The sequence below is a fragment of the Tetrao urogallus genome (assembly GCF_951394365.1).
Source record: "Tetrao urogallus genome assembly, chromosome: 17".
Classification (NCBI taxonomy): Eukaryota; Metazoa; Chordata; class Aves; order Galliformes; family Phasianidae; genus Tetrao; species Tetrao urogallus.
In genome coordinates this window covers 11,198,478-11,226,295 of record NC_136830.1, presented here as the reverse complement: position 1 = coordinate 11,226,295, position 27,818 = coordinate 11,198,478, and the positions used below count along the sequence as shown (strand labels likewise).

At 52.0% G+C, this 27,818-nt stretch overlaps 1 protein-coding gene across 1 annotated transcript in view; it reads right to left on the bottom strand.

The window, feature by feature from the left end:
- Positions 1-203: 203 nt before the first annotated feature.
- Positions 204-27,818, bottom strand: part of KSR2 (kinase suppressor of ras 2) — a gene marked incomplete at both ends in the record, with an annotated part of 47,078 nt that continues 19,463 nt past the window's right edge. Inside the window, 14 exon segments of the mRNA XM_079543937.1 lie at positions 204-341; positions 604-733; positions 2,238-2,369; positions 5,198-5,331; positions 7,885-7,981; positions 14,578-14,945; positions 15,516-15,564; positions 15,798-15,864; positions 16,158-16,199; positions 17,493-17,661; positions 19,766-19,884; positions 20,950-21,017; positions 22,416-22,499; positions 23,130-23,199. Coding sequence (XP_079400063.1) covers positions 204-341; positions 604-733; positions 2,238-2,369; positions 5,198-5,331; positions 7,885-7,981; positions 14,578-14,945; positions 15,516-15,564; positions 15,798-15,864; positions 16,158-16,199; positions 17,493-17,661; positions 19,766-19,884; positions 20,950-21,017; positions 22,416-22,499; positions 23,130-23,199 — 1,667 coding nt within the window.

Here is a 27,818-nt window from a genome sequence, read left to right as displayed (position 1 = left end):
CCACCCCCAGTGCCTGCTCAGAACACAGACTGGCAATTAGCTCCCATCCTGATCAATGCTGGCTCAAGTTCCGGGTGACACAGGGGACATCCGACCGCTGGCTGCACAATGTTCCCAGGAGCACTGAGCATGTGGGGACACAGAGTTGCTTGAGCTCCTGCCTTGGAGCATAGGTAGGGAGGAGAGGTTTGGGCATCAGGGACTTACTCTGCTGACTTCCAGAAGTGCCCAGGGTGGGAAAGGCGACGGTTGCGCTTTGGCAGTTTCTCCAGCATGTCCATGAGCTTGGTGAAGGTGGGTCGCTCCTCCTGCTCGTAGGCCCAACAGAACAGCAGGATGTCCTGCAGCCACGCACAGTGACAGGTGAGCACACGGAGGTGGTCCCATAACCACTGCCCACGCACCATACACTCACCCCACATCTCCTATAGGGAACCCTATCCCCCCCCCACACAGCCCCACTAGGGAGCCCTATCTCCATCCCATACCCCATGAAAGGGACGTGTTCAGCATCGAGATCGAGCCCCACCAGCAGAACCCTTTGCCCGACACACATCCCCCATCCCACCCCCCCCATGGGTCTGGTTGCCCCGTGGCACCTACCGAGATCTCCTTGCCCATCCCGATCTGGCTGAGGTTGGGTTTCATCCCTCGCCCAACCTGCCATATTATCGCCTCTGCCGGCTGTGTCTTGAAGGGCCATTCTCGTGCATGCAGCTCATACCAGATGGTGCTGGGGAGAGAGCAGTACCAGGACCAGGGTCATTCCAAAGGGGGGGGACACCCAAACGGCACCCTAACGTGTCCCCACTCAAACCCCATCACAACCAACAGAGAGCAGCATCTTTGCTTCACCCCCAAATAGGCCACCAGTGTCACTCAGTGCTCAGTACAAAGATGCCACTGCTCCCATTTCCCAGATGGGAAAACTGAGGCCGAAAATCCCAACACAGAGGAACATCCCGTTCACATTCCCTGAGCTGGGGGAATATCCCTTTCTCCACTGCACGAGGTCCTGAGCTACTTCCCCTCGCTCAGAGGCAGCATCCATCTGAGGCATCATCCACTGCGGGTGGGCAGCCCTGTCCAAAGCCATCGTTTTGCTCCACGTTTATAATATCTACCCTGATGGGACGTAACTGTATTTACTGTGCATGACAGCAGTGAGGAGACTGCATGCTTTGGCTGCTGCTGCAGGCACACACCGAGATGTTCAGTGGGGAGCAGGCGGACCCACTGCAGAAAAAAATAAGTAACAGTCTTAGCTTGATCAGATCCCCTAATTACTTTTTTTTTTTTCTTTTTTTTCTCCGAGCTGACGCTCTGCCTTGGAGGAGGGAATATCCAAACTCTTTCAGCTTTAATTACTGCAGTTTTGATGGAAATATCACCTCAGATAACAGCTTCACGTAAACTAATCACTGCAGCCTGCAGTCTTTAAGGTGTGCATGATAAGATTAAACAAAAACCACAGCCCTACACTCGCCTGGAGAAAGGTTTTATCAGGGCGTGATGGGACTCCTGACACAAAGGATGCTTTCTGCTAGATAAATAGCAGGAGCGATGAGTCGGTCGGCTGAGCGTTCCCGCTGAAGGAGACTCATCAATTCTCCCCTGCTCAGCCTTTTGGCATCTCCTCCTCTGCGCGTTCAGCCCCCAGTGACAGCCACGGCTGCTCAGACCATCTGCAGGCACCCAGCAGAGAGGATTGGAGGGCTCTGGGGATTTGTGGGCCAGCATCTGCATCCCGTAGCATCCTCATCCCACTGCATCGCCCTGCTGTACCCCTATCCCTCTGCATCATTCCACCACACGCCCATCCCACTGCATCCTCATCCCACTCACCCCATCATCTCACCACAATCGTATTCCACTGCATTTGCATCCTATGAACTCTTTATTCCATTGCATCGCCTCACCGTGTCCCCATCCCACTGCATCCCCATCCTGTGACCTCCTCATCCCGCTGCATCTCCATCCCACCATGCCTCCACCCAATTGCTTCACACTACCATGCTCTCATCCTATCCCTTCCTCATTCCACTTCCAGCTGCTTTCCCATCAGTACCCATGCTAAGAGACAATTTCCCAGATTCACCCTTGTCTGTCTGTGACACGGGGGGGGGGCTGGAGGTTTTTCACTCAAATTCTTTTGAAGCAGGCTCATGCCTCAGTGATGGCAGCAGGTCACAACCAACACTGCCCCACCAGACACCCATCACACAGCAGGGACTCACCCCAGAGCAAAGACGTCCGAGTGCTTGGAGAAGGGCAACTTGTCCTCCTCAGTGTCAGGCGAGAGCTGGCGGATGATCTCAGGGGCCAGGTGGCACAGCCAGCCATTCTGGATCCGCAGTTTGTTCTCCCTCCTGTAAGAATACGGAGCCAGGAGCACGAATGCTGGGGAGGGCAGGGAGAACCACTGTTGTCTCCCAGACCCTGCACCCATTTAAGCCTGGTTTTCCCCTCAGGATCCTTGCAAGTCTGGGATTTAGCCCCACTGTGACAAAGGTCTGCAGGCAAGATGTCTTCATATTCGTCCCTGGTGGAAGGGCACAGTTTGGGCTGGTGCCTTGGTCTGTTCTGGCTCTCACTGACACCCCCCATACAAACACAGGGATCATTCAGGTTGAGAAAGACCTCTAAGGCTCAAAGGCTCTAAGGCTCAACCCAAGTCCAGTCCCTGCCCACCCCACCACTGACCACATCCCCCAGTGCCACCACATCCCCATGGTTCTGGAACACTTGCAGGGTTGGTGACACCACCACCTCCCTGAGCAGCTGTGCCACTCCATCAGCACTCCTTCCAAGAAGAAACGTTTCCTCATATCCAATGTAAACCTCCCACGGCAAAACTTGAGACCATCACCTCTCGTACTTTGAACCAAAATTCTTCAGAAGAACAGGGACAAACATTTCCTTGGGTAAATCCCACCAGCATCAACATCTGAGCTGGTCCTGCTTAGACCTGAGCACAGACCAGGGACCTCCAGGAGTGCACTCCAACCCAACTCACCCAATCACGGCCCAGCAATCGGTGTTTCCAGGTGTTTGATCCCTTCCAGCCCATCATTTCCCTATCTCCTCGAGGTCCCCCCAGCCAGTACAAACACACTGGGATCACTTGGCCAACAGCTGAGGATGATGCTGATGCCTTCCTCCCGCAGGCACTTGGATGCACTGATGGCACAACTTGCTCTCTCCTGCTCCTTCCAGAGCTGCTTGACCAAAGCAATGCTTCACCAGGTAACAGAGCTCCCCTGTACCCTCTCTCTTGTGTGAAGCTTTCCCACGTTGCATCCTGGTAACAGCACACACTGATGGAGCCCTGGACTCAGTCAGTGCCCCAGCATCAGTTCTATCAGCAGAGAAGGCTGAGCTCCAGAGCTATCCCAAATTTGGCTAAACTATGGCAATTTCACGACTTCATAACCAACCCAGGCACATCACAGAACAAGAGAGCAGCAGTGAGAGCAGAAGAGCTCTTCAGGCCACTCCAAACCACCTCTAATTACAGAGCGGCCCTATCAAGCCCTGCAATATTTAAATACACGAAAAATAAATATATGGAGCAACCCTATCAAGCCATGCAACGTTTAAATATGGGAAAAATAAATATCTGGAGCAGCCCTACCAAGTCCTGCAACGTTTAAGTACAGGAAAAATAAATATCTGGAGCAGCCCTACCAAGTCCCACAGTGTTTAAGTAAAGGAAAAATAAATACGATTTCACCAGGGTAAGATGCCAGGTAACAAGTTCTCTGCAGAGTGTGCTGTAGGTATGATAGCCATCCCATTTTTCAACAGAGTGTTGGTATCAGTGCACCGAGTGCATTCAAGGCAATCTTGTGGCTAGGAGGATGAGGAGGGTTTTTAAGTGTTGGCATTTTTAAACTCTGGTGAGAACAGGCCAGGTAGTAGTCCTCATTCACATCTGTGCATGAAGTAACATCACCACCTTTAGTCTGGCCTGCCAACATTTGCTTCCCTCTCTACACAATCGTGAGACACCACAACCACCAATAACAACTTCACCTGAACAAGGAGATCAGACTTGCAGGCACTTTTCTGCTTCAAAATCCATGGTGAACGATGGGTGCAGATTCCAACAGGAGATGCAAGTGGGTCCAACAGTCAAGGGAGGCCACCCCAAAACCTCCTTGGACAGGAATTTCTGCACTGTCCTCATTTTTCCAGCAGAATGCCCATCGTTTCTAGCGGACCTTGTATGTCTGTACAGCTCCACATGTCACCTATCCTCTATTAAGCAATCTCACCAAGTGGCATCCTGACCTTGAGCATCATCCCATTTAATTGGGTACTCATCTCCCTGCTGCCTCATCTCACGTTTCACCTACAGAGCCTCTCTGGCTTTTGGAAACAGGGACAGGCCACTCATGGAACGTCCCCATCCACTAATGCATTCAGGCCCATTCAAAACACCAGCTGCTTTCTTCTACTGCAGCATTCCCAAAAGCTTTGGCCGTTTTTGCCCAATCCAGCACACAAAGACCCCAGTGGAGGAAACTGCAAGGGAAGGACTGAAGTCCCACCATCCACAAAAGCCCACCACGTGGTGTTGGTGAGGACGAATGAAAACCAAGAGTGGCAAGTGGGAATTGCAAAGTCAGCAGCACTTTTTTGGCGTTGCTCAAGACAAAAGATAAAACTTTAATTCCTTCTCTCCTCTTTCATTCCCCCCTCACTCTAGCTTTGTTTTTCTCCCCTGAACGGCTGTTGAAACTCTCTGTGCTGCTAAGCCTACAGCTTGCAACCCTCCCAAAACACTGGCAAAAAGACATTTAGTAAGGAACATTTACCAAATGTGCCTTATTTCAAACCCAAAGAGACACCAAAATGTTGCAAGGCTGTAAATGTCCCGAGCTTGGCTCTCTGCTCGCTGCGCTCAGTTAGGCACAGGCACCGCGGCCAGATGTCCACAGCAACCCAAAGGTCAGCATGCAGCACCACTCAGCAGCCAGGGAGCTGAGGATGGAGCAGATGCTGGTGGATTTTAGGGATACTGCTGGGGGATGGCTGAAGCAAAGCCAAAAGGCGCTCCAATCCTCTTTGCCTTCATGCCCACCGAGGCTACAGAGCCAAGCATACATGCAAAAGAGTTTCTGGGGTTCCTTCCCCATGCCCTCAGCTCTAGGACCAAGGATGAAGCCTGGGTTTCCATTGCACCACATCCTACCTGCCTGCCTGGAGAACTCCCGAGATGCTGAAGAGGCCGAAGTCCGTGATCACAACCTTCCCGTTGTCATAGAAAACATTTTTGGACTTGAGATCTTTGTGGAGGATTCCTTTGGCATGCAGGTACCCCATGCCCTAGGGTGGAGGAGAGAAAAAAACAGAGCTGACAAAGAAGCACACAGAAACAGGATAACAGAGAAAAGGGGCAGCTTCACCAATGTCTGCTGATTGATTATGCTGAGAAACAGCAAAGCTGCTCTCTTTCCTGAAACCCTCTGCTGAAAAACTGGTGGTAATGGTTTTGCCTTCTCTATCAGGGTTGAGAGCAAAAGGGGAAGAACTCAGAGCTCTCCATCCCACTACTACATTCCCTGCTGAAGCCATTGGGGCTTCTCACATGCATCCCAGCACAGTGAGCTGGAAAGCAGAGCCCGGCAGGAGCCCTGCCTTAATGTCTTCCCCTAGGAAAAAAGACTTGGCAGTTAATTAAAATGATTGCTAATGATGCAAAAATAAGGCCATGGGTGGGAAACCCAAACTCGCCTGCACCAGGCTTGTAGAGCATCGTTTGATGGAGCTGCCTGTGGGCAGACCTGCTGCTCACGGGGATGTTCATTGGGCTGCAGCAAGGCCCACGGTGCTGTCTCAGTTTTCATCCTCATAAGCAGAGTAAGGAAACTTCTTCTAGAGGGGGCACCAGAGGATAAATGCTGAACGGGCCAGCAAGCTGTTGCTTGAGAGCAATTATCCTTTGCCCATCATCAACATGGGAGGAGTGAAATGGGTTTCCACCATCCCAGCTCTGAGCACTTCATACAGACACAGATGCCCCAGGTGCCAGAGCCAAATTAATTAGGAGTCTCCAAGCCCCAGCACGTGGAGCAATGCTAAGGTTTAAAAGCTGTTGTAAAATACCACCATTGCCTTCTCATGTTGTGTTCTTCGTGCAGTAGATGTGGGTTACTGCAAATATTGTCTGGTGATTTGGGGTTGTTGATCACCCACAAGTAGCTTGTGAAGGCTGCTCATCCCAAAGCCCACAGCACACTAAAATCTGTGTGCACAGCTGGAACATTGGGGTTGCCCCTGAACCCTAAGAGGACGGTGCAGCCCCCAGGACTGCAAGAGATTTGGGAACAGGTTGGTCTGCAGAGTTGGGATGCAGGGGTCCGAGCAGTATGATAGAAGAGGATGCTTGCCAAAGGGGCTGTGGATGCTGATGTTCAGACTGAGGCACGACCGCCCTCCAGACATGCCACCAAGCCTTCTGCAATGGCTCTGCTCTGCAACATGGGGCACAGGGAGGCTGGAGAGCAGGCTGCAGAACAGAAGCACAGAGCAGCCCTTGCTGAAGGCACTCCTAGAGCAGCAACCAGTCCTCCAGATGAGCCACAGCCTCCACAGGGGATGACACAGATCCTACATATCCACAAATTCCAGGCCTGAGGATAAGCCGAGCCAACAAGCCCGGCTCAGTGTCACCTTCCTTTGCTCCAATGTACACGAAAATCCAGCTCCCTCTGCCGGCTTTGTTCCTAAAACAAATTAACTTTCAGCTCCAGAGGATCACAGTGGAACAAGAGCCTTTGCACCCGGTAATCCCATAAGCTCCAAGAATCTCCTGACTCATGCAGGGAATCAAGGATAAAGCCATACAAGTGCAGGGTAGTGGGGCTCAAACTCCTCTCATGGTCCAAGCGGCAGCTCCTCTGGGTGATGCTCCCCAGCCAGTCAACTTCTTCTAACAGCAGCTTCGCTGCATCCCACATACACTGAGGGCAGCCCCACATCTGCCGTCTGTTGTGGGTTGCAGGAACCTACTGAGAGCTTCAGGACTCCAACACATTCCTAACGCAGCAACCTCCCAGCTGCTCCTGCAGACCCTGATCAGCATAAGGAGACATGACTGGTACTGGGAAAGGGTTGACCTGAGCCATTAGCACCCGCTGTGAGCATCTGGGAGGCAAGAACGTGTGTGATGCCTGTGACATTTGCTCAGCAGGAAAAAGTCATCTTTTCGAAACGGAAAATACAGATCAGAAAGAGAAAAACAGAAAAAGGGAAACAGACATTGGGCACACCAACTTAAGGCTGGAGCTTGCAAGAAGGTGACATCACCCAGCTCGGGGCAACCCTGGGGCAGACACAGAGCTCCTGTGGCACACCATGGCCAGGTACACCATGAAGGTGCATATAGCTAGCTGCTTATATGGACTCAGCCCCTGGAATTTGCTGGAGGCGCTGCCCAGCCTTGATCTGCTGGGGTAGGACCGACCCATATCTGGTGCTTTAGGAACCATTCTGTGTTAAAGGTGTGAAGCTCTCACAGAGCTCTCTTTGTTGCTGATGTATGCTGAGCCACGGTGTCCACAGGACCTCACTGCTGTCTGTGGGGATGCTGAGCCCCGCTTTGCACAACGCCCTCAGACACTGGGTTTGGATTATGAGCTCTGTGTGGAGCCAGGAGTTGGACTCGATCCTCGTGGGTTCCTTCCAAGATGGGATGTTTTGGGATTCCAGGATTTCGTGGCCTCTTCCCTGTTACAGGCTGGGGACAGAAGGTCCCACCTGCAGCGTTCACTTGAGGTCAAGGAGCTCAAAGCCAGAGATGCTGCTGGTCCCAGCACCCTGCGCAGCTCATCTGGGTGCCCACGGCAGACAGCAGTGTCCCACCTGACCACAGCATACCTTCACAATCTCCTGTGCTATCTGCCTCGTCTTGTTGACATCCAGGACGATTTTGGCGTCTCTCACCACCGAGTAGAGAGTCCGTCCTTTACACAAGCTGGAAGGACAGGAAAAGGGAGAAAGCTGACAAACTCCTGCTGAGCAAAAATCCCCTAATATCAGCATCAGTGGTAGGGGTTACATAAATTGCTGCCAGAGGCCCCCATCCCCAGGCCCCAGCCACCAGCTGGACCTCTCCCTGAGAGCTTTATTTTGTGCCCACATCTCCTCCCACCTCTTCCCCTGTGGGATACAATGCTCACAGATGTAACATGAGTCAAAAGAGGAAAGACAGGGAGTAAGGGAAAAAAGAAAACACACAAAAAACCCCAATGCACTCTACAATGTCCTCCAATTTTCCTTCTCATACCAATTACAGTAAAATCTATTTACAGAGCCTTAATTACCAAAGGCAGCTGTGGGGGGGGGGGGGGGGGGGGACGGGACGGGACATATAAACCAATTAAAAATATATTGACATTTGAATATCATAATGGAAGACGTGGGTGGATGCTGCCTTGACTCCCGCCCACCAAAAAAAAAAGGACTTTTTTAGCTCCTCTGCATCCACCCACACTCATTATAGGCAACTCTAGAAAGATGGGACTGGATACCTGCGCCCAGGAAACAAAGCACCAGGCAGGCGCGCCTCTCGTTAGAGAGGCTGTGAGCACAGCTGTTAATTGATCTCGTTATCGAACGTGAAGACACAGATTCTCATTCCCATCCTCCTGCCTACCGCCAGCCCTTGGTTTGCAAACCACAAGGAAATGTCTGGATGCCCACAGATTTCTACCAAATTTGGGGCTCACCTCCAGAACGGGGGGGAAAGCTGTGCTCCCGCAGTGCTTTTGAGGTTCGAATGGGTTGCGGTTGGGATTGATCCTTGCTTGCTCCTTCCAAATGGGATCACAGCTCCTGCAGCCCCTCCTGCCCCAAAGCCAAGAGCGGCTCACAGGCACCATTTCCAGGTGAGGCAGCTAAGCAGGAATGGAGCAATCCAAAATTTCACCACTTTGGGCAAGGCGACAGCATCTGTCAGTGCACCTCATTGCTGCTGTGTTGGAAGGCAGCAGCGCCAGCCCCTCCTGGGGCCACTCTGCCTCCTTCCACCCAAATCAGCCACTTTACCTGCTGGAATGGTTTGGCTGCCATTATAGACAAACAAGAGTTTTTCTGAAGTGCTCTCAACATTGCTTGGAAATAAGTGATAAAGGAAATCTCTGCCCTTGGTTTTCTGCAGCGGGAATTAAAGGGTGCAAAACAGTAATGGGCGTGAATTCTCTTTCCATGGAGAGTTGTTTTTGTTTTGTTTTGCACTGGTTTGCAAAATGGACCTGTGGGGCTTAGGCTGCAGGATGCAATAGGCTCCCTGCCCCTCACACACACAGCCCAGCTCTCCAAGATCCCAAGAAAACACTGGTTTCCCTCCGGAGCAGTTACCCAAAGTTGCTTATGGGTTGGGTTAGTCATGAATCAATGTTACAGATCAAACAAAGAGCTTAGTGCTGGGTCGGGCTGTGATTTCAGCCCTGGAGTGAGTTAAGATCGGCTGTTTGCCTGGGAAAAGGGCTGAGTAGGAGAAAAAAAACTCTCCGATTTCTGCATCTCTAAATGACAGTGATAACCCACAGCCCCTTTCCAACAAGATTCCCATCTCTTCCGGCTACAGGCAGGGGGGATTCATTGAACAAGTCATTGGCCACACATGCCACGAGCTTGGTGCGAGGACAGCAATTGGCAGTGGGACATGGCACTGTAGGACGCGGCATGGTAGAGTAAGGACATGCCAGCACCACTCCTCCAGCCCCAGGGATACAACCCCATGACTCACTGCTCACATTCCCCTGATGAATAACTCTGACTTAATTGCGAGCGATGCCAGTGCAGCCACAAAGCCCCGTTTGCACCGATTATGCAGCACCTGAGCCTATTGAACCAACACCTGCAGAACCTTTTCATGGCAGCTCTCAGTCATTCGGGCCCTTCTCATTCCTTGCCTTGCCTTTCTGCTTGGAGAATTCACTGCTGAAAGGCTGTGGATGGCGTGCGACACCACAGTGTGACACTGGGGACAATGGCACCTGAGCTGTGCTTTCTTTTGGATCCCAGCTCATCTATATCTGAAGAGCACATCCCTAAGCAAGCATTCATCTCTTCCACCTGAACCTCTTTGTTTGCACCCATCAGCAAAGCAGGCAAGGTGGTGACACGAGACCAAACCCAACCAGAGCCATGGGGAGATGCTCAATGACTCCAACCCATGGTCTCTTGGCCCTCATATCAAACTTAAAAGTCCCCTTGCAGCCTCCTCAGCCCCAGGACAGCCTGGCCCCATCCCACTGCAGGTGCTCACTATTCAAAATGAGTTTTTGAAGTGTTCAGCCAAGCAAACCAAATCCCAAATTGCTTTATAAACATGCTGCATTTCACCAGTGTGGGCTGGAGACATCAGCAATGGGAGCAAAGTCAAAGCGACTTGCAGAGGAACAATTCAGGAAGGATGAGCCAGGGAGAGCAGCAGCACTGCCTCGCGGTATTTTTCTCATTTGATGCGGAAGCAGCCTCATCTTCCTTGCAATATTGATGGTCATCAGCTCAATAGGGTCTAAGACCTCAGCCCAGCTCCTGCTCACTCATGCTGGAATAAATTCAGTGCCGATAGCACCTCAGTGGCTGCGCTCGGGTCGTGATGCCATTACTTTAGTAGGATTTTTGTGCTTTCCTTCACTCTGCCCAACCATCGGCGCAAATGTCACGGGGGCCCAATAAATGGGATCGCTTTGAACACCCCAAAGTGATAAATGCCAGACCCCAAGAAGCTCATTGCTCGCTGCTCAATTGATTTATGGGAAGCGGCTGAGATGCCATGGCGATGGCCAGCATCCTATGCCCAGGGCAGAGACAGAGAGTGAGAATTAATAACAAGGGCTAGCAGCAATAGAAGCCTGAGAAATCCCAGTGTCACTGGGACGCACCGCAGCTCTCCCCTCAGCCACCCAATGTCCTAAAACCAAGCACAGACACACTCCTGCCCCAGGACTACATTCACTTCGTTTCCTGCCCTCTGGGAGCCGCCTTTCCTCTCCACACCCATTGTTTTGCCAAACTCTATGGGTTCTCCTTCCTCCTGGGGACTGGAGGCACACAAACACTCCTTTCAGTCAAAACAAAGCATCAACCCCAGGCACTGCAAGAGCCCTCCTTCTGAGCAGCATCCTCCCAAGCCCAGACCCTCCTGGAGCATCATTTGAGGGGGAAAAATCCCCAGGAAAAAATCCAGCTCCTATGTGAAGCATACTAGGGCTGCACAGCCGGGCTCTCCTCGGCTTTATCAGCCAGGAAACACTTGTTTCCAACCTAACACCTCCCAGAGCTCTGGCAGCCAGGAGCCAGCCACCAGCAGCAAGGCTGCAGCCCCACAGCCAAACTGCCCCAGCACGCTTTGTGCGGAGCAAAGCTAGCAGGGAGCTGTGAAGGTGCACTGTTGTGCTCGTCCCCGACTGCATCCTCCCTACTGTCCTGGGATGGGAGCAACAGACACAGCTGTATTTTCCTCCTCGGCATTACAGAGTAAGGCTGGGGGAGGAGGAGGGAGAGCAGCCTCCCTGCAAAATGCCTCCAAGCCCATCACGCCTTGGGAAGCAGCCAGTTATTTAGAAAAAGCAAACTCCATGCATTTTTATTTCAAGGAGATAGTGGCAGAGGAGGCGAGCTCTGCTACAGCTGCTTGCAAAGCAGCTCCAAGGCAGGGGAATGCAAAGCAGCCCCTGTCCCCAGCGGCTCATCTGCTGCGAACAAGTGGTCCCTGAATGCTGCATCCCTCATTCCAGCACAAAGCACCACAGACACCACGCCGGTGCCCATCTCACCCCCAGCCCCTCCCCTCTCTGGGTATTTCGGTCTCCCCCAGCACTGCCATTGAGCATCACTGTCTGCGGGCAGAAGATATATGCTCACTTAATGTATATATTAATACACATATTGACTTTCCCTTTGTCAGTCGTTATCAAGATTTATCCAGCCCGATGGCCTCTTATTGATTGAGAAGAAGTGTATTCCCACAGGTCAATCCATTCTGAACCATCCAGTGGCAAGAAGTCAATACCTATTTATTATATGATCTACGAGCTTCATTACTCTAAATGCTATGGAAAGCGAAAGGTGGCAGAAGCCAGAGGAGAAAAACAACAGAAAAGGGAAGGAGGCTGTTTGCCAAAGCTGGTGTTGGGGGACTCAAGCGTGGGGAGGTTCATAGGAGGCAAAGCCTTGCACCCTAGAGAGAGAACCCCGTCCTTCACACCCCATTAAATATTCATCCCCAGCTCCCTAAGCATTAAGGTCTACAAGTCCCAAATCCTGAGCAGCTGAGCCGGGATGTAAATGTCAGGAGGTGAAGATCTCCCCTTATTCCCTCAGTGCAGAATTATTGGGTCTTCAAGTGCAGAGCTCCCAGGCGCTGTGTTGCTGCCCCTGCAGCCCATTCAATCATTGTGAACACAAACCCTTTCATTCCTTTTCCATTTGGTCCCAGACCAAGCATGGTTCAGGACATCCCTATGCTCTCCCCATCTCTAGATGCTCTCAGTTTCACTGTTCATCCTCAGCACCACAGGGACCGGCTGCGGGATGTGCTGGAGATGCTCCATCTGCAGCAGAACAACTCAGAGTTCCTCTGTTGAAAGGCACCTTCGACAAATTAATCCTCCTTACGTAGCTCTCATCAGGTCAATTCATAATGTTCTTCAGCCATCTCCTCGGTCTCCCAAGAAATCCCATGTACCAAATTGCTCAGCCCCACCCCCGCGTTCAGAAAGGGCCCACAGGCACTGAAATGTGGGCTCTCACTCCCTGCTTTGCAGCAGCGAAGGGCTGTGGGGCTGCTTCCCGCAGCTCCATGCTCATCTTACAGCACCACGCTCCCATCGCTCGTGCTCAAGAATAATTAAGATGAATGCTAACTGTCCCCACTGCTCATTACCCAAGAGAAAATCCATTAGCAGCTCCGGCGGAGCCACCACCGTGCAAACCACCACTGAACTCCCACCAGCAGCCCAATCTCTCCCTTTCCCTGACACTCAAGGATGCATCTCAGGGACGAAGCAATGGTTAATGCTGCAGTTTCCCCACCTCCCCCAGCATCCCAGGCCACTGCCATCACCCTGAACAGTGGTCCAGGTATCCTGGACCACTCCTAGTCCAGCTGATGTCACGTCGTCCTCTCACCGCAGTGCCCAGACATCATCTCTGCCCTTCACCATGAAGGAAGAGCCTCCAAGGCTGCGTTATCTGCTATATCTGCTACTCCAGCAAACAACACTGGATAAGGAGACGTTCATGAAGCAGAGATCATTAGGACTGTGAGCATGCAATACTCAGAGATGCCGCAAGCCCAAGCTGTATCCCAGGCAATCGCATAACGCCGTACTTAGACCTTACAAAGGACCGAGTGCAGGTGGGGAAGAAAAGAAAGCTGAGCTGTGTGCTTTTCAGCCCTAATATCAATGCATCAAGCCACTGTGGCGCACACATTTATTTTGTCAAACTGTCAAAAACGGCACCTGAGTGGTTTTGTATAAAGAGGTAATAGGATGGAAAACACTCCAGAGCTAAAATATACACAGATATCTAACACTCCATTTCTGGGATTGAATAGGACTGAAAAGCCCAGCAAAGGGCTTGCTGCTTTGATACAGCAACACAGACTTTCTGGAAATTCAACTTCACCTTGGGAAAACTTCTCTGAGCAGCACCACAGCAAGCCCTGCAGCAGCACACGTAGGCTGGAGGTGAGGGAAACAGCTGAATATTCAGAGAGAAATATATTTTAAATGCTGTCACGTTAGGCCTCGGTGAGCAGGAGACGAGGGGTAATTCAAAGTATTTCTCCAGCAGTGCCTCTGTGACTGCGCCAAAGGCAGCATCTCCCTCCCCTGGCCCCATCCCAAGCTCACTTTGAGTCCCACACACAATCATTGGTGTACCGTGGGGGCAAATACTTTGGGAAAGACAGGAAATGCTTCAGCAGACCATAACTCATCTTGCAAGGTCTTGGGATCGAGGAGTCCCCACAAATGAGCTCCAGCTCCTTGGAGCCCCTGCATGTGCTCCATTTTCTCCAGTTCTGCTGCCCTCCTGCCTTTCCATGAAGGATTTGGCACCACATTTGCACTCTGTTAATCCTTCAGATGCCAAACCATCCATTCTCTCAACACCAAGTTATTCACAAAACACAAGGTGTTTTCCATGCTCCAAACCCCATCTCCCATTCACACACAGACCCAGGAGCCATGCAAGAGCTCCATGGAAATAGAAGCTGCCGATCCCATCCCACAGCCAGCACCACACTGAGCTCCTTCTGATGAAAACAAACCACCAGGCTCCACTTCTACAAGAGATGCATCACGGGAGGTTCATCACCAGGAAGAGAGGAGATCCCTGTAGGGCTGGAGGCTGGCATGGCCAAGTGGAGGATATCCCTTTAGGGACAGAGGCTGGCATAACGAGCTGGAATTTGTCCCTTTGGGGATAGAGATTGACACAGCCATCTGGGAGACTGGCCAGCCTCACCTCTCAGCACCTCGACGAGAAGCTGATCACATGAGAAAACATTCTGGGATGAAAACCTGACGGGGTCACGATGCTGGGTCTCACCTGGTGATGATGGCAAGGTGTGGAGGGCTCATGCAGGCTCCCATGAAGAGCACCACGTTCTCGTGCCGCGTCTGCCGGTACGCCATCACCTCCCTCTTGAAAGCCTTCAGCTGGTCCTCGTTGTCCCGCTCGATGTCGATGAGACGGATGGCCACTTCCCCGTGCCAGCGGCCATGGAAGACCTGCCCAAAGCGGCCCTTGCCAATGAGCTCACCGATCTCCAGCTGCTCAAAGGGGATGTCCCACTCCTGCAGGAAGATGCTGGTCTGGCTGGCTTTGCGGGGGAAGTTGCGGGCGGAGAGGAGCGAGAGGTTCATCTCCTCAAAGTCGTCCTCTGACTCCTGAGCCTCCTCGGTGCCTTCCTCATTCTGTGTGGGGACAGTAAGGTGGACACGTGGGGAACAGCACCCGTCTGCCACCTGGGCATTCAGTGGGGCTGCGTCGTGCAACGTGCCATAAAACAGGAAAATGCTGCCAAGGAACATCCTCAAACCCTGCCCCTACGTCAAACTTTCATGTCTCATAATATCTCTTTGAATATAAACCTGAGGGCAGACACAAAGCCCACACGGGATCCACTGCATGGGGTGGGACACAGGTGCAGCACGAAATCCCTGAATCATCCAGGTTGGAGAAGACTAAATCCAACCACCAAGCTGACCTACTGAGACCCATCACGGGTCCATGTTCTGCTGTGACTGGGCAGGACAGGCCTGGCTGATAGTCAGGTTATCATCTGGTTCCCATGAAACATGCCCTGAAATACACATAATGCAGGTGCCAACAGAACCCAAGGCTAAGCCCAAACAGTTCTGTGAGTTGTATCTAGAGGTGTACAGATGACGAAGGCATCAAAATGCCAAGCCCCTGTTCCCTGTCTCAGCTACAGCTTCTGAACTTTTCCTTTCACTCCTCATGCAAAACACACAGCATCTCACCTCTGACGTGGGCTCCACTTCAATTTGAAGTAATGGATTTCCTTCCAGGCTGTCAAAAAAAAAACAACAAGACACAACAACTACAGCATGAAAACTGACATTAGGTACATCATCTTCCCAAGGGATGCAAGAAGTGCTTGCTGACCTTTAAGGCATCCCTATCCCTACAACTTCCCCAGAAATAAGTTAGCGTCCTTCAGACCCCAACAGGTGATCCCAGCCATTTAAACCCCTCTCTTTCAAACCCTTCCCAAATGGCATTTCCAAAAGGACATCACTCACATGGGGTTGGATGTGACGGGGTGCAAGACCACCTGTGGGGCTCGGGTTGGCGTCTCAGGCACCACATCTAGAGAGGAGACAGTGCAGTGAGAGTAGGATAGGGAGCAAAGCTCCAAAACCTTGGGACATGCCCTTGTGCTATTCAGTCTGGTTATGAATTAGCATCCCCTAGCCTGCGGAACCTTCAGAACGCATGGTTCAGCAGCAAGGTGTCAGGTTTTGGCAGAACCCCATCTTCATGCAAAATCCAGCCATGCACCCACCCCCAGTGAGGCGGAAGGTGAGCTGGGTGGATCTTGCCCATCTCCAAGGGGACACTCAGTACTCTGCACCATAGGAGAGACTTTTGAGGAGACATACCTGGGAAAATGAACTGCTGCTTGTACTTGTAGTAATGGGAGGCTGCAAAAGAGAGAGTGGGCTTAAGCACTGACCCTGACACCATGGGTCTGTGCCCAATCCTCTACCGTGAGATCTGACCCCGAGCACAGCTCCTGCCCACATTGTGGGAACAGAGATAATGCAATCCATCCTGCGCACGCTCCCTCCCCAGCTCCATAAATATATTAAATATGTGCAGAGGTATTTTCCCTCTCGCATTTCCTCCTTATATACCGTATTGTAAGCTCTTCTATGCTCTGTGCCTGTACAAATGCCAAGCCCACAGGCAGCGCTGGGGGACGACGCCACAACGGTCAGGTTAGCAGCTCATCATGCTAAAACTTCCCTGCTTTGTGCCAGCATCAGCAACTCCTTCACACCAGTAATTAACATTTGGGGAGAGATGATGCTGCCCGTGGGATTTGAATGCTCAATTGCAAGCAAAACCCATGGGCCGTGAACATTGCGACTCGTCCCACAGACACCAGGCAGTGAATTTGCAGCTGTTGCACCTGTTTTTGCTTGATTCTGCATTTCTAAATGTAGGTTTTTGCCAAGTATTAGGGAAACATCCTTTCAGCACAGGGCTGCATCCCTCCTGGTGCATTTGGACACTCATCTGTATGAGCACAAGGAACAAAGACATACAGGGCTGCTGAGCCTACCAGAGGTTAGCACCTTCTTGGTGCCTTGGTCTTATCCTGACCTTCAAGATCCCAAATACAAACTTTCAGCTTCTCCTTTTTAGCTTTGAGACCTCAGAGCATCATCAACCCCACAGAGGGACCAGAGCAACCCTGATCCAAGATCAAAGGAGACCCAAAGGTAATTGTAGGGGAAAAAGTCACCACATTGTGATTTCCCAGCTCAAATTCTAATTTTCAAGATGACCATGTCACCGAGGTCGCTCTGATCTTCCCACACAGAAAGATGAAAGCATGGTAAGTCCTGCTTTGTGTCCTACCAGCTGCTGCTCACACGTGCAATGGGTTGGAGCTCCTGCCAGCCCAGTACAAGCCCAGATCCCCCAGGTGCCAACTATGGGCTTTCCTTCTGATTTCCATTTCAAACAGCACAAAATAAATCCCCATCCCTGGTGGTGCTCAATGCCAGGTTGGATGGGGAAATGCAGGAGGAACCCAACCACCTGGCCCCCACCCCACCGAAGATGAGGCAACATGGAGGTGACATGGAACCAACGAGTTTCACCAGCCCTGTTTCAGTCATGGGTGTCTGAGTGCCTCGAGGCAGAGCCTAGGCTCCCGCTGTGCCCAGTTCTGTGGAATATCTGCAGAAGGTGGACACATCTGGTACCTGGCAGGTTGAACTGCTTCTGCTGGCGTGGGCACTGCGGGGATGGGTGCAGCGGGGACGGCGGCGTGGCGCTGGGTGGCAGTGGTGGGGCCGGCGAGGATGGCGTGGAGGAGGTGGTGGAGGAGGGATTGCTGCTGGAATCCGGCTGGTAGGGCACCGGGATGTGGTCCTGGGGAGGGGAGAGGATGAGGGCAGTGCTGACGACGGCACCACAAGGTGCTGCCACGCAGGAGACACCAAGGAACAAGTAGTAGTGACATGGTTCAACCCACTGCTACAGTCTGAGAAGGTCTAGAGGACAACTGGAGCCCCAGCCTGACTTTTTTTCCTGTATGCGTACTCAGAATTTGCACCAAGGCTGCTCCTTCCTTGCCAACCCCTCTGTGCTGCGCACCCAGAGATGAGAGCACTCCAAGTCCATAAAGCTGGGGACAAACATTCCTGCAGTTTGGTCCTTATGGGTGTAACGAACCTGGCAGCTTCTGCTGACCTCTGTAAGCCAAAATCCACTGTCCTAACTGGAGCACAGGCTGATTCCTGGCAGGTTTAAAGAACCAGGCAAGGCTCTCCAGGCAGCACCTGGGCATCTCACACGAGGTGCTTTGGGATGAACTTGCCCTCCATTAACTGATCCTGCTCAAGGCCGGGACAGCTGTGATGGGCACATGGAGATGGGGCACTGAGGGCCACCTGGGGGCAAAACAGCAAGGAGGACCTGAAGGATCTGAACATCTGAGAAGAAAACAGAGAGTTTCCCTACTTCATCCATGCTACTCATTTTGGAGACACTCTGCAAGCTCTGATTTTCCACCTCCAGAAGCATACACCCATGGGAAGACCTGCCAGCCTCCCTGGTTGGTATTTTGTCCCAGTTGATGAGGTTTTAAATGAGCTGGGCTTCTCAAGAATGCCACCCACACTCTGTGTGGTCCATCCTGACACACACAGCAACCTTGGCTTGGTTTAAACAAAAGCCAAATGTTAAAAACAATGTGATTCCTCTGCTACACGCAGAAAATGGGATATCTCTAGAGAAATACTTTTGGAAACATCAAAGAAAGGAGGGGTCCTGAGGCATGAAGCCCTACTGGGAATGGGAGTGCTGGGGTCACAGCCTCGGCAGAAGCATAGGGACCATTTCCAGCTGCTGCTGATGCAGGCGTTGCTATCGGTCCTCCTTAGTAATGCCCCGTTGCATCCTCTAAGCTGAGCACAGTTCATTGAATTTGCATATGCACATGTATATTAGGACATATATCTATATAACTCGATGAGTGAATGAGTCTCATCTGTGGTTTTCAGAGCATAAAATACAGAGTGCATTATTACACTCTGGTTAGAGGTGAGCTGAGGAAGGAGCTGATGCAGTGGCAGAAGGAGCGCAGTGCTGATTGCCCTCCTTGCCCCAGCCCAGTGCTGAATCACTTCCCCAGTGCCCTCTGATAAAATAAAAGAGCATAATACCTACATGAAACAAATCACTTGAAGGACCTGCACTAAAAAGAGAAATGCCTCTGTGCTCCTGTTGGCTCCTGCAGCAGCTTTCATCCTCCCCAGGTGCCCCCTAAGCCATTTGCACCACACCAGAGCCACAATAACAGCAAGGCAGATAATTACACCGAGGATCTCCTAACAGCTCAGGGTGTAAGGACTGCAACAGGCTCTAAATCTCATCTAATATAAACCCACGCTGGTTTATTACGATTAATGTAGTGTAGAGAAAGGGAGCCAGGTGCATTGCCAGGGCTGGCTTGGCTGGGTCAGGGACATGAGACTTAGGCAATAGCTCTGATCCCATGTGATTTTTGAGCCATTTAAAATAAATAAGGTTGGTAGACATAAAACACACAGAGTATCCCACAGAGGTGCTGTGATGTGCCTGAAGACTTGCAGAGCCCCAGCAGATGCTACAGCAATGGGAAAACCCAAAGGACCTCTCCTGCTCCAAGCATAGGGCATGTTGGTTTTTTTTGCCTTTCGTTCATCCCTTCCCTTAAAAATGCCTTTCAATGCTCTTCTCCCACATGGGGTTTGAACTCCTTCAGTGATCTTTGAGGTCCCCTCCAACCCAAGCCATTCAGTGATTCCATGGCTTAGATGCCCTGGGTGGGTGATGAATGGACCCAGAGAAGTGGTGGCCAAAACCCCAACAAAAGCACTCAGATTTTGGGGATGTGGAGCCTGATCCCCTCTCGGAGAGCACAGAAGGGAACGATAGGGGAACAGAACCTCATTAGCTGCTGGGGGTCAGAGATGGGTGGGCACGCACTCACCTTGTTGAGCTTGTTGGTTTTGGGGAGCGTCTGGCTGACGTGCAGGTCTGAATAACGCGGGGGCTTGCGCAGGGGGTTGTTGATGTCACAGGGCACCGACTCAGTCCGCACCAACCGTGCTGCGAGGAGAAGGGAACAGGGAACGGGGATGGAGAGGGATGGGGGAAAAAAAAAAGAGAGAGACCCAACGATGTAAAGAGGCATTTGGAAAAGAGCAGCTGCCACCAGAGCCCAGTGCGAGCCATTTCCCACCCAATGTCACCATCCATCCTCCTCCTCGCGGTGGGCAGGGAGCCGGCTCAGAGCCTCCTGCTCGCAGCAGGGACCTTTCAGAAGCTTTGGGAGAGGGTTATTGCATTCATGTTGAACGTTGGCTTGCAGGGACTACCCCGAAGGTGGGCAGCTCCAGTGCTCAGCCCAATTCTGGGGATTCGCCCACCTCCACGCCAAACTGCCTTGCAGGGTGCCACCAGCACAATGCGTTTCCCCAGGGCTAAAGTACTGAGCATGCTTTGGGCGGTGTGTAACATGCTCATTAGCTCAAAATTAAATGCAGAAGTTGGAACTGGCACTGCAAATATTTCCCCTAAAGCAGTCTCAGCCCTTCATCTTCCACCATCAGAGCACCTGGCCAAAATCTGGAAGAGAAGAGGTGGGAAGGGTTCTCCAGCTGAACATCTCCTTTTGGGCTTGCCAACACGCCCAAATTTCTGAATTTCTCTGTATTTCCAAATTTCTGAATTTCCAAGCATCTCCAATTTTCTCTGTATTTCCAACGAGCTCTCAGGACAGGCAGCTCTGAAAGCATCATGAGAGCATCTGGAGGGGCGCAGCCGGGACCCCCATGCACCGAGCGCCGCAGCGGGTCCGGTCCCACGCCCTGAGCTCTCCAAAGCAAAAGGCTGAAACCTGTTGGCACTTACCCCGTGCGGTGGGGAATCTGAAAAGAAAAGGTGGCAGGGGGAGGGTGGGTGGAAGCGGTTTGCAATGCAAATCTGCCTCGCCCCGCACGGCTCGTCTCCCTACAAGCGGAAAAGACGGTCGGTAAAATTTTCACAGAGCGCCCAAAGCGGTTTCGGGAGCCTCGAGATGGAGGGTCGGGCTCCCGAAGTCGCCCGGGGGCTTCTGAAAGTTTTACCTGGCGAGAGCATCCCGGGAGGCAGAAGCGGAAGAAAGGCCCTTACCTCCGCGGTGGATGATGAGCAGGTGGCACGGAGGGGCCTCTTTGGTGCATTTGTTGTGGCACTTGAGCCTACAGCGGAGACAGAGAGAGAGCCGTAAGGGATGGGGATGGATGCGGCCTCCAGGGCATCACTGCATGCCTGGGGACCTCGGGGACACCACGGTCCCATGGGTGAGCAGCCCAGCACGGTCCCTGAGTGATATTTCTAATGTTGAACCGAAATAATGAGAGCATCGTAGGCATGGTGGTGAACACTCTGTAGAGTCAGAGCCCAGGAGGGCTGCACCCTGTGGCTGTGCATAGAGCGACAGCAGCTCCCACGCCCCAAAACGTTCCTGTTTGTTCCCAATTAGGGGTGGAAAAGAGTCCGCTGGATGGGGAGAGCCAGGGGAAAAGGGGGAAAAAAAGAGAACAGGATTCAAAAGCCATCCGCAAAGGAGGAAAAACAGCAGCAGCTACAAGTCAATGAGCTGGGTAATGAAAATTCAGGAACCTCGCATGTTGGCTTTTATTGCAAAGCCATTCCTTAAGGGAAAGGCAGAGATTAATTTGGTATTCGAGACTTGGGGGCTTTTTTTTTTTTTTTTTTTTTTTTTTGGCTCTATTTGTTTGATTTGCCTGTTACAGGTAGGGGAAAGTAGCACTGGGCTGCGTGCTACGCAAAAGTCAGCAAATAGAAATCCTTTCTAAAAGCATGGGATGCGTTTGCTCTTTTCTAAGCAAATGCGGGACGCAGGAGCAGGGCACATCCTGACCATTCTCCAGCCCTCATACAGAGGGAAAGGGTGAAAGTTTCCCAAAGAAACGAGGCGATGCATGCAGGCGGCACTCGGCGCTCAAGGGAAAAACAAGCAGAAGAATCACCACTTTTTTTTAAAAAAACAAAACAGAATTTTTACTATTGTTACTTCCAGAAAGCCCTCACCACCACCACCACCACCCAGACCCAAGCAATAATTCTGCATTCCCTACCCCGATTCCAACCCCCATTTGCTAACTCATCAGCATTTAATCAGCGGCCCCAGAGATCGTTATCGCTTGATAGCCCTGCTAACTCAGTTACCAGCAGACAATCAGCAAATTCCCAGCACTGATCCCTAGCAAGGCAATTGGGCTCCAGCAGCAGTTCCACTAAGTGCTGATTCCTGCTCGATACGGCCCGGGGCTGGGCAGTCCTGCATTTAAATGGCATTAGTGCGCCTCACTATCTTTGTCCATCTCCTGCTGACTTTATGGACTTCTCCACCACGGTCCCACTTCTTTGCTGTGGGTTTGGATGGGTTGCCACACACTCGCTGGTAAACAGAAGGCTTTTGTCCCTCAGACCTCCGCTCAGCCCCGTGCTGGGTGTTTTCCCACTTCCCACTCAGCCTGGGGAGATGCTGACCCCCTCCCATCTCCAAACCCTGCCCCTTTCCACCACTGCAGCTTCACCATCCAGGAGCTGCAGCCCACAGAGCTTCGTACTTGCAGTTTTTGCACTTTAAGCCAAACAACATTCCTTTCCCGCAGACGGTGCAGGTCTGGGACATCCAGTACTTGGTGGAGAACCTGCAGAAAAAAGGCACTGAATGTTTCCTACGGCACAAACATCCAGATGTGTGCCAAGCCACGATTTACCCTTTGCTTTACACAGAGAAATGCAGGGGCACCTCTCTAAAGATGCCAGAGCACATCCCTGCATCTTCGGGTTATGCAGAGCCTGCTACAAAGCACATCAAAGAGGGCACCAAGGAGGACGGCCTGCAGCTTCCAACCTTTGCCCACCCGACGCTCTGTACATGGTTCTGAACCCCCCCCAGACCCAGCACTCAGCCTCCAGCCTACACCAAGGTTATTTCAGCTCTACGCCCTCCCTCAAGACAGGCAATAAACTGGAAATGGGAAATTTGCTGAAGGTTGGAAAGGTCACGGCCAACGCGTGGCTTTTATTGATAGCAGCTCAAGCCTTATCTGACCCAAATCTGAGCTGAAACGGCAGCACAGTGGGCTGCTGGCACAATGCAGCCAAGCAGGAGAAAGGGGGAACTTTTTGCAGAGCTCTGGTGCTGTGCAACGGGAGGACACAGAGATGCCCGTTACACACAACACACTGTGCTGAGGCTGCTGCAGGTCCTGGGGGAGCAGGGATGGGACAGGGATAGCTCTGGTGTCCCCACTGGTTGCCCCCATCCTGCATACCTGTGCTTTATGGAGTTGCCCAGGTCTCGGCGGGGGATCTGTGGGGACCAGCGAGGCACTGACAGCGTATCTATAGAGGGCAAGATGGGGAAATTACCAGGGTTAATGCAGGAGAAAGCTGGAGGTGCAGAGGCACCAAAATACGAGGTTTTGCCAAACTTAGAGATATCCTGGAAGGCTCTTCATTTTTTCCCCAGAAAAAGACTCACTGAGCTTTGAATCAGGGGGAAGTGGGCTCCTACCACTCCAGCAGCCTTGGGTCAGAGAGCAAGGCAGGAGGTGCAGCCATTTTTGAAGAAAGGCAAAATGAAGCACAAACGGCACTGGCGTCATTTATTAATAAGACATCACGCCTCTCACTTGCATTTCTGGCTGAACAAAAAAAAGCTGAGCATCAGCCGCTTGGAAGCCAAGCGAACTCTTATCCAAACAGGCAATCAAACAAGGAAAGCAGCCTCTGTGTACTTCAGCAGGGGGAAAGAGAGGAGAAAGGGCAGCAGGACCTCGGAGGGGTAAGAGAGGGGAGATGCGGGGTTGGGCTTCCGACAGCTGCAGCCCCAGCATCGGCTGGGCACGGGCAAATCCCTCGCTAAACACACGCAGCGCGATCCCTGCCAGCGGCTGTTTGCTCTCAGATCCCACTTTAATATAGCAGGCAGCAGTGCGCTGTAATTGTGCTCGGGCTGAAGGTTACATTTCCATGCCCACACCCATCGCCCTGCTCCACAAAGCGTCTCCAAATCACCCCACATCACTCCTTCCCTGGCTTTTCCAGCCCTGGGGCATGGTTAGCAATTAAGATGTTTGAGGACTGCAAAGTCAATTAGGATAATTGCTGCCCCTGTAGCCCACTTTACACCATTGCCTATTGTATTTTTATTACCAATATTTTCGGCTCGCGTCTCTCAGCACCACATCTCCATGGGGCCGATGAGTTTTTGGGGATGAATCTCAAAGCACTCTATCCCCTAAGTGCCATTTTCCCACACGTAAATCACATGACACAAATAAAATCCCCCCCATCAGTCCCAATCAAACAGGCCAGAGCAGCTCCTCTCCCAAATTCAATTACCAGCTCTGCTTTAAGCAGCCACAATTTATTTGCACCAACTTTCAACTGGTCCCAATTAAATCCAGCCATCCCAGGAAGGGGGAGACAGAAAGATGGCCGAGGCTTTTAATTACCTTCTAAATGCACTCATTGCAAAATTTATTAAAGTGTACTGGGGGGGGAGGAGGGTTAACTTCTGAACAAAAATGAGACCTGGATGCTTCATGGTTAGTTATCTCCATTACAGGGGATGAAGCGTGCAGAGCGGCGTGCCCAGCAACAGCACTGCTGCCTGCAGGAGGGGAGCAGCACCCGGCACAGCCCCGAGGTTGGTGGATCGGTACAGTGGGAAAGGCATTACAGCAAAGGTGAGATGACAGAAGGACCCGTGTGACAGGAAGGTGCTACAAGGGAAGGAAAGAAGATTGCTCACCCCTATCAGAAGATTCCAGGTTCACAGGGAAAGAAAGAGATCCTTCCCCAGTGGCAGCCAGCCCTTCAGTGAGGCCTAAGAGAGGCACAGCCAGGCTCCATCCATTCCTATCACATAGCTGAATTGCCTTCCCCTGTGCTCCCAGGGCTGACCGGCTCCTTTCCCCAGCTGCTCCATCAGTGCTGCAGGCTGGGACTCAGCAGTTCCCATACACCTGTGCATATTTACCTGTGAGAAACAGGTATTCCTCTTGTCTCAGGCGTGATTAATTGAGGGCTGTGCCTAAGGGGAAAGTGAGGATGCCTCTGATGGATGCAAATTCTCCCATCCAAACACCAAAGGTACCAGGATGAGAGGTGGTCAGAAGATAAAAGCTTGTGGCCACGGTGGGAGCAAAGGATACGTGCCATTGGTGCAACAGAAAGGCCACTGTGGGGTTGGATCCCGTGCAGGTTTGGCATTGCTGTCACGCCTTTTTCAGCAAGGATCTGTGCTGCACCCCATTCATACCAAGGGGACTTTATTTCCCCAGTGAAAGAGGAAAGCAGGAAAAGTTGAGTAGTGAAACCACCTCCTTCCAGAACCCGAAAAACTGGCCCCATGCTGGGTGCACATCCACCTCCATGAAGCATCACCAGCCCTGCAGCCGGGCTGCCGGTACCCAGTGTGGCAGTCCTGCGCCCAAAGCACCCCAAAACAACCACGTTTCCCACTGCCTCTCACAAACGGGCACGGCACGATTCATCTCAAGTCAGCAGCCCACGCCTGACGGCTATCAGATGTGCCTAGAGACAGAGAAGGGGACGGTGACAGCCGTGTCCGGCGCAGCAGTGACAGCGGACAAGGGGAGAGGAGCCCCTGTCACCTCGCAGCAGTGACAGGCACTGCTGATGGTTCCCTGAGTGGCACTCGTCGCGCGTCACAGGTGACGGGGCCGGGATGCTGCTGAGTGCTGATGGGGCCGTGACGCCCTCGTGGCCCCTGCTGGCTGCGGGAGGTGGATGCTGGAGCACCGCAATGCATGGATAAGGGCAGCCAGAGCTGCCGGGTTTCATCTGTTTGGGGTTTCCGGCCCCTTTGGGGCAGATGGGGAGGGATGGGCTTGGGGCTCAGCTCACCCTCACCAAATGCGCTGGGAGCATCATCTGTGGGTAGGTGCACAGAATATTTTTGCATAATTCAGGCTAAAAAAGGCATCCAACATGCCTTCTTCTTTAGTGTACGCAGGACTGAAACATGCCACATCCCTCGGGTTCATATGGACTTGTGTCACACCACAGCACAGGGATGTCCCTGCTTTGTCCCTGCTGGGGGTGGAAGGACGTTCCGCAACCCTGCGGGCTGAAACTAAACCTCAGTTCAGCAGCAGCAGCTGAGGCAACCAAGGCAGAGCTATTCCCAGAGCATTTCTGGTTAAAAAAAAAAGCATAAGTCACTTCATAATAACAGCAGTTCTCCTTTGCAGCATGACAATCCTATTTATTTTCCTAAACGTCATGTTTGGTCAGTTAATTGACTTAAATGCTGGAATCGTGATTTTTCTTCCCATCAGGAGCCTTGCAGGGCCAATCAGTCTCGCACAGAAAAATCTGTGTGCTCAGGCTCAGTGCAGCCAGGATAGGAAACCCTACAGGAGCAAGGCTTTGTGCGCCCACTGCACATAGCTCCACACACCAGGGGATGCTGCATGGCTCCTGTCATGCCACAGGCCACAGAAAGAGCTTTTTCTGTGTGCTGTGGGAAGGCATTTAGCAAGATCCTTGCACATGGAGACTTCACAGGTTGCTTCAGTTTGCAGAGGACAGGCTGCATGTTTTTCCCTCCTGATGCTTGCAGGGCACTGTGTTCAAATGAACTGGGTTGCATTGGATTCTCATTTTCTTCTGCAGGATTGGATACAGCTGGAAGGAGAGCAGTGAGGACAGATGCTGCACATCAAGAGCCACATCCAAATGTCCTCAACGTCCCCCTGCCCACCACACCAGGGGAGGAAGCAGATACTTCTTTATCTCCATCCCCACCCCTGCAGCAGCACCGGCAATGGGTCAGGACCATGATAGTCCCCTGCTTGTGGGCTCTCACCTGCTGCTCTCCCTTCTTTTACCTTCAGCATAATCTCACTGTCCTAAAGATTCTGGAACCGTTCAGAGTAATTGCATCTGCAAGCAACTCGAGCAAATCTAACCCTGGGGAGAGCACCCTTTGGAGGGGCACATGGACACAAGGGCCACCAAGATCCATCTCTGGGGACAGACCTCAGGAAGGTTCTCAAGCCTGAGTGTGAATGTTGCCAAGCAAGCATTCTTCCGACCTGCAGTGCGTCTGAGGCCAAGCTACAATTCAAGGGCACCCCAAAAGTTATTTCTTCCTCTCTACTGTATGTTTTCTAATAAAAGTCAGTTCGGATCTGAACTCCTAGGCATCCTGCCTCTGCTGGAAGGGAATGGGAATTTCACCCCTCTGCTGAGATTTGTAAGAGGAAAGGGTCTTTCTGCAGTGCCAGCCTCTCCTTCACGTTCCAGCTGCAAATTCATTGCAATTAGGGAAAATCCACTGTTTACAAACAAAAAGGAAGCATCCAACCCCACACCTGGGACCGGGAACAGTTTAGTAAGGCTCTGTTGTGAGCAGTCAGATGGGAAGGTGAAAGGAAATCCTCAGGAGACAGAGGTCTGCAATCTGAGAGACTGGGGCCCCGTAGGGCTGCTCCCGGCACCTCCACCCAACAGCAACAGCACTGCTTTGTTCTGATGCTTAGATAACAGGATCAACACCAACATACACTACGTCAGGCATGGCAGTGGTACTTTTCCCACTGGGTTTTTAAAACCATGCTCTTTGGAAAAGGAATACTGAAAGGAATACTGTGGAGAAGTCGGCTGTTGAGCCATGTCTGTGGCTCAGGGGTAGGGATGGGGACGGTGGGCTCCTTGGGGGCTGGGACAGGTTGGTGCACTGACTTTGGAGAAACTAAATTCGTCCAGCAACAAGCGGAAAACCCAATCACACTGAGGACAAACAGGAAAACCCAGCACCCCATGAGATGCTGGGACTGATGTGCAGTCCCAAAGCATGCCTGCAGCTTCCCATAGGGCTCATAAGGCTCCATCCCAGTGCCATGATCTTTCCACCTGAAGCAGGGAAAGCAGGCTGCCCTGGAGCCATTTATTCCTCCCCACACATAACCGTGTTTCTGCACTGCTTG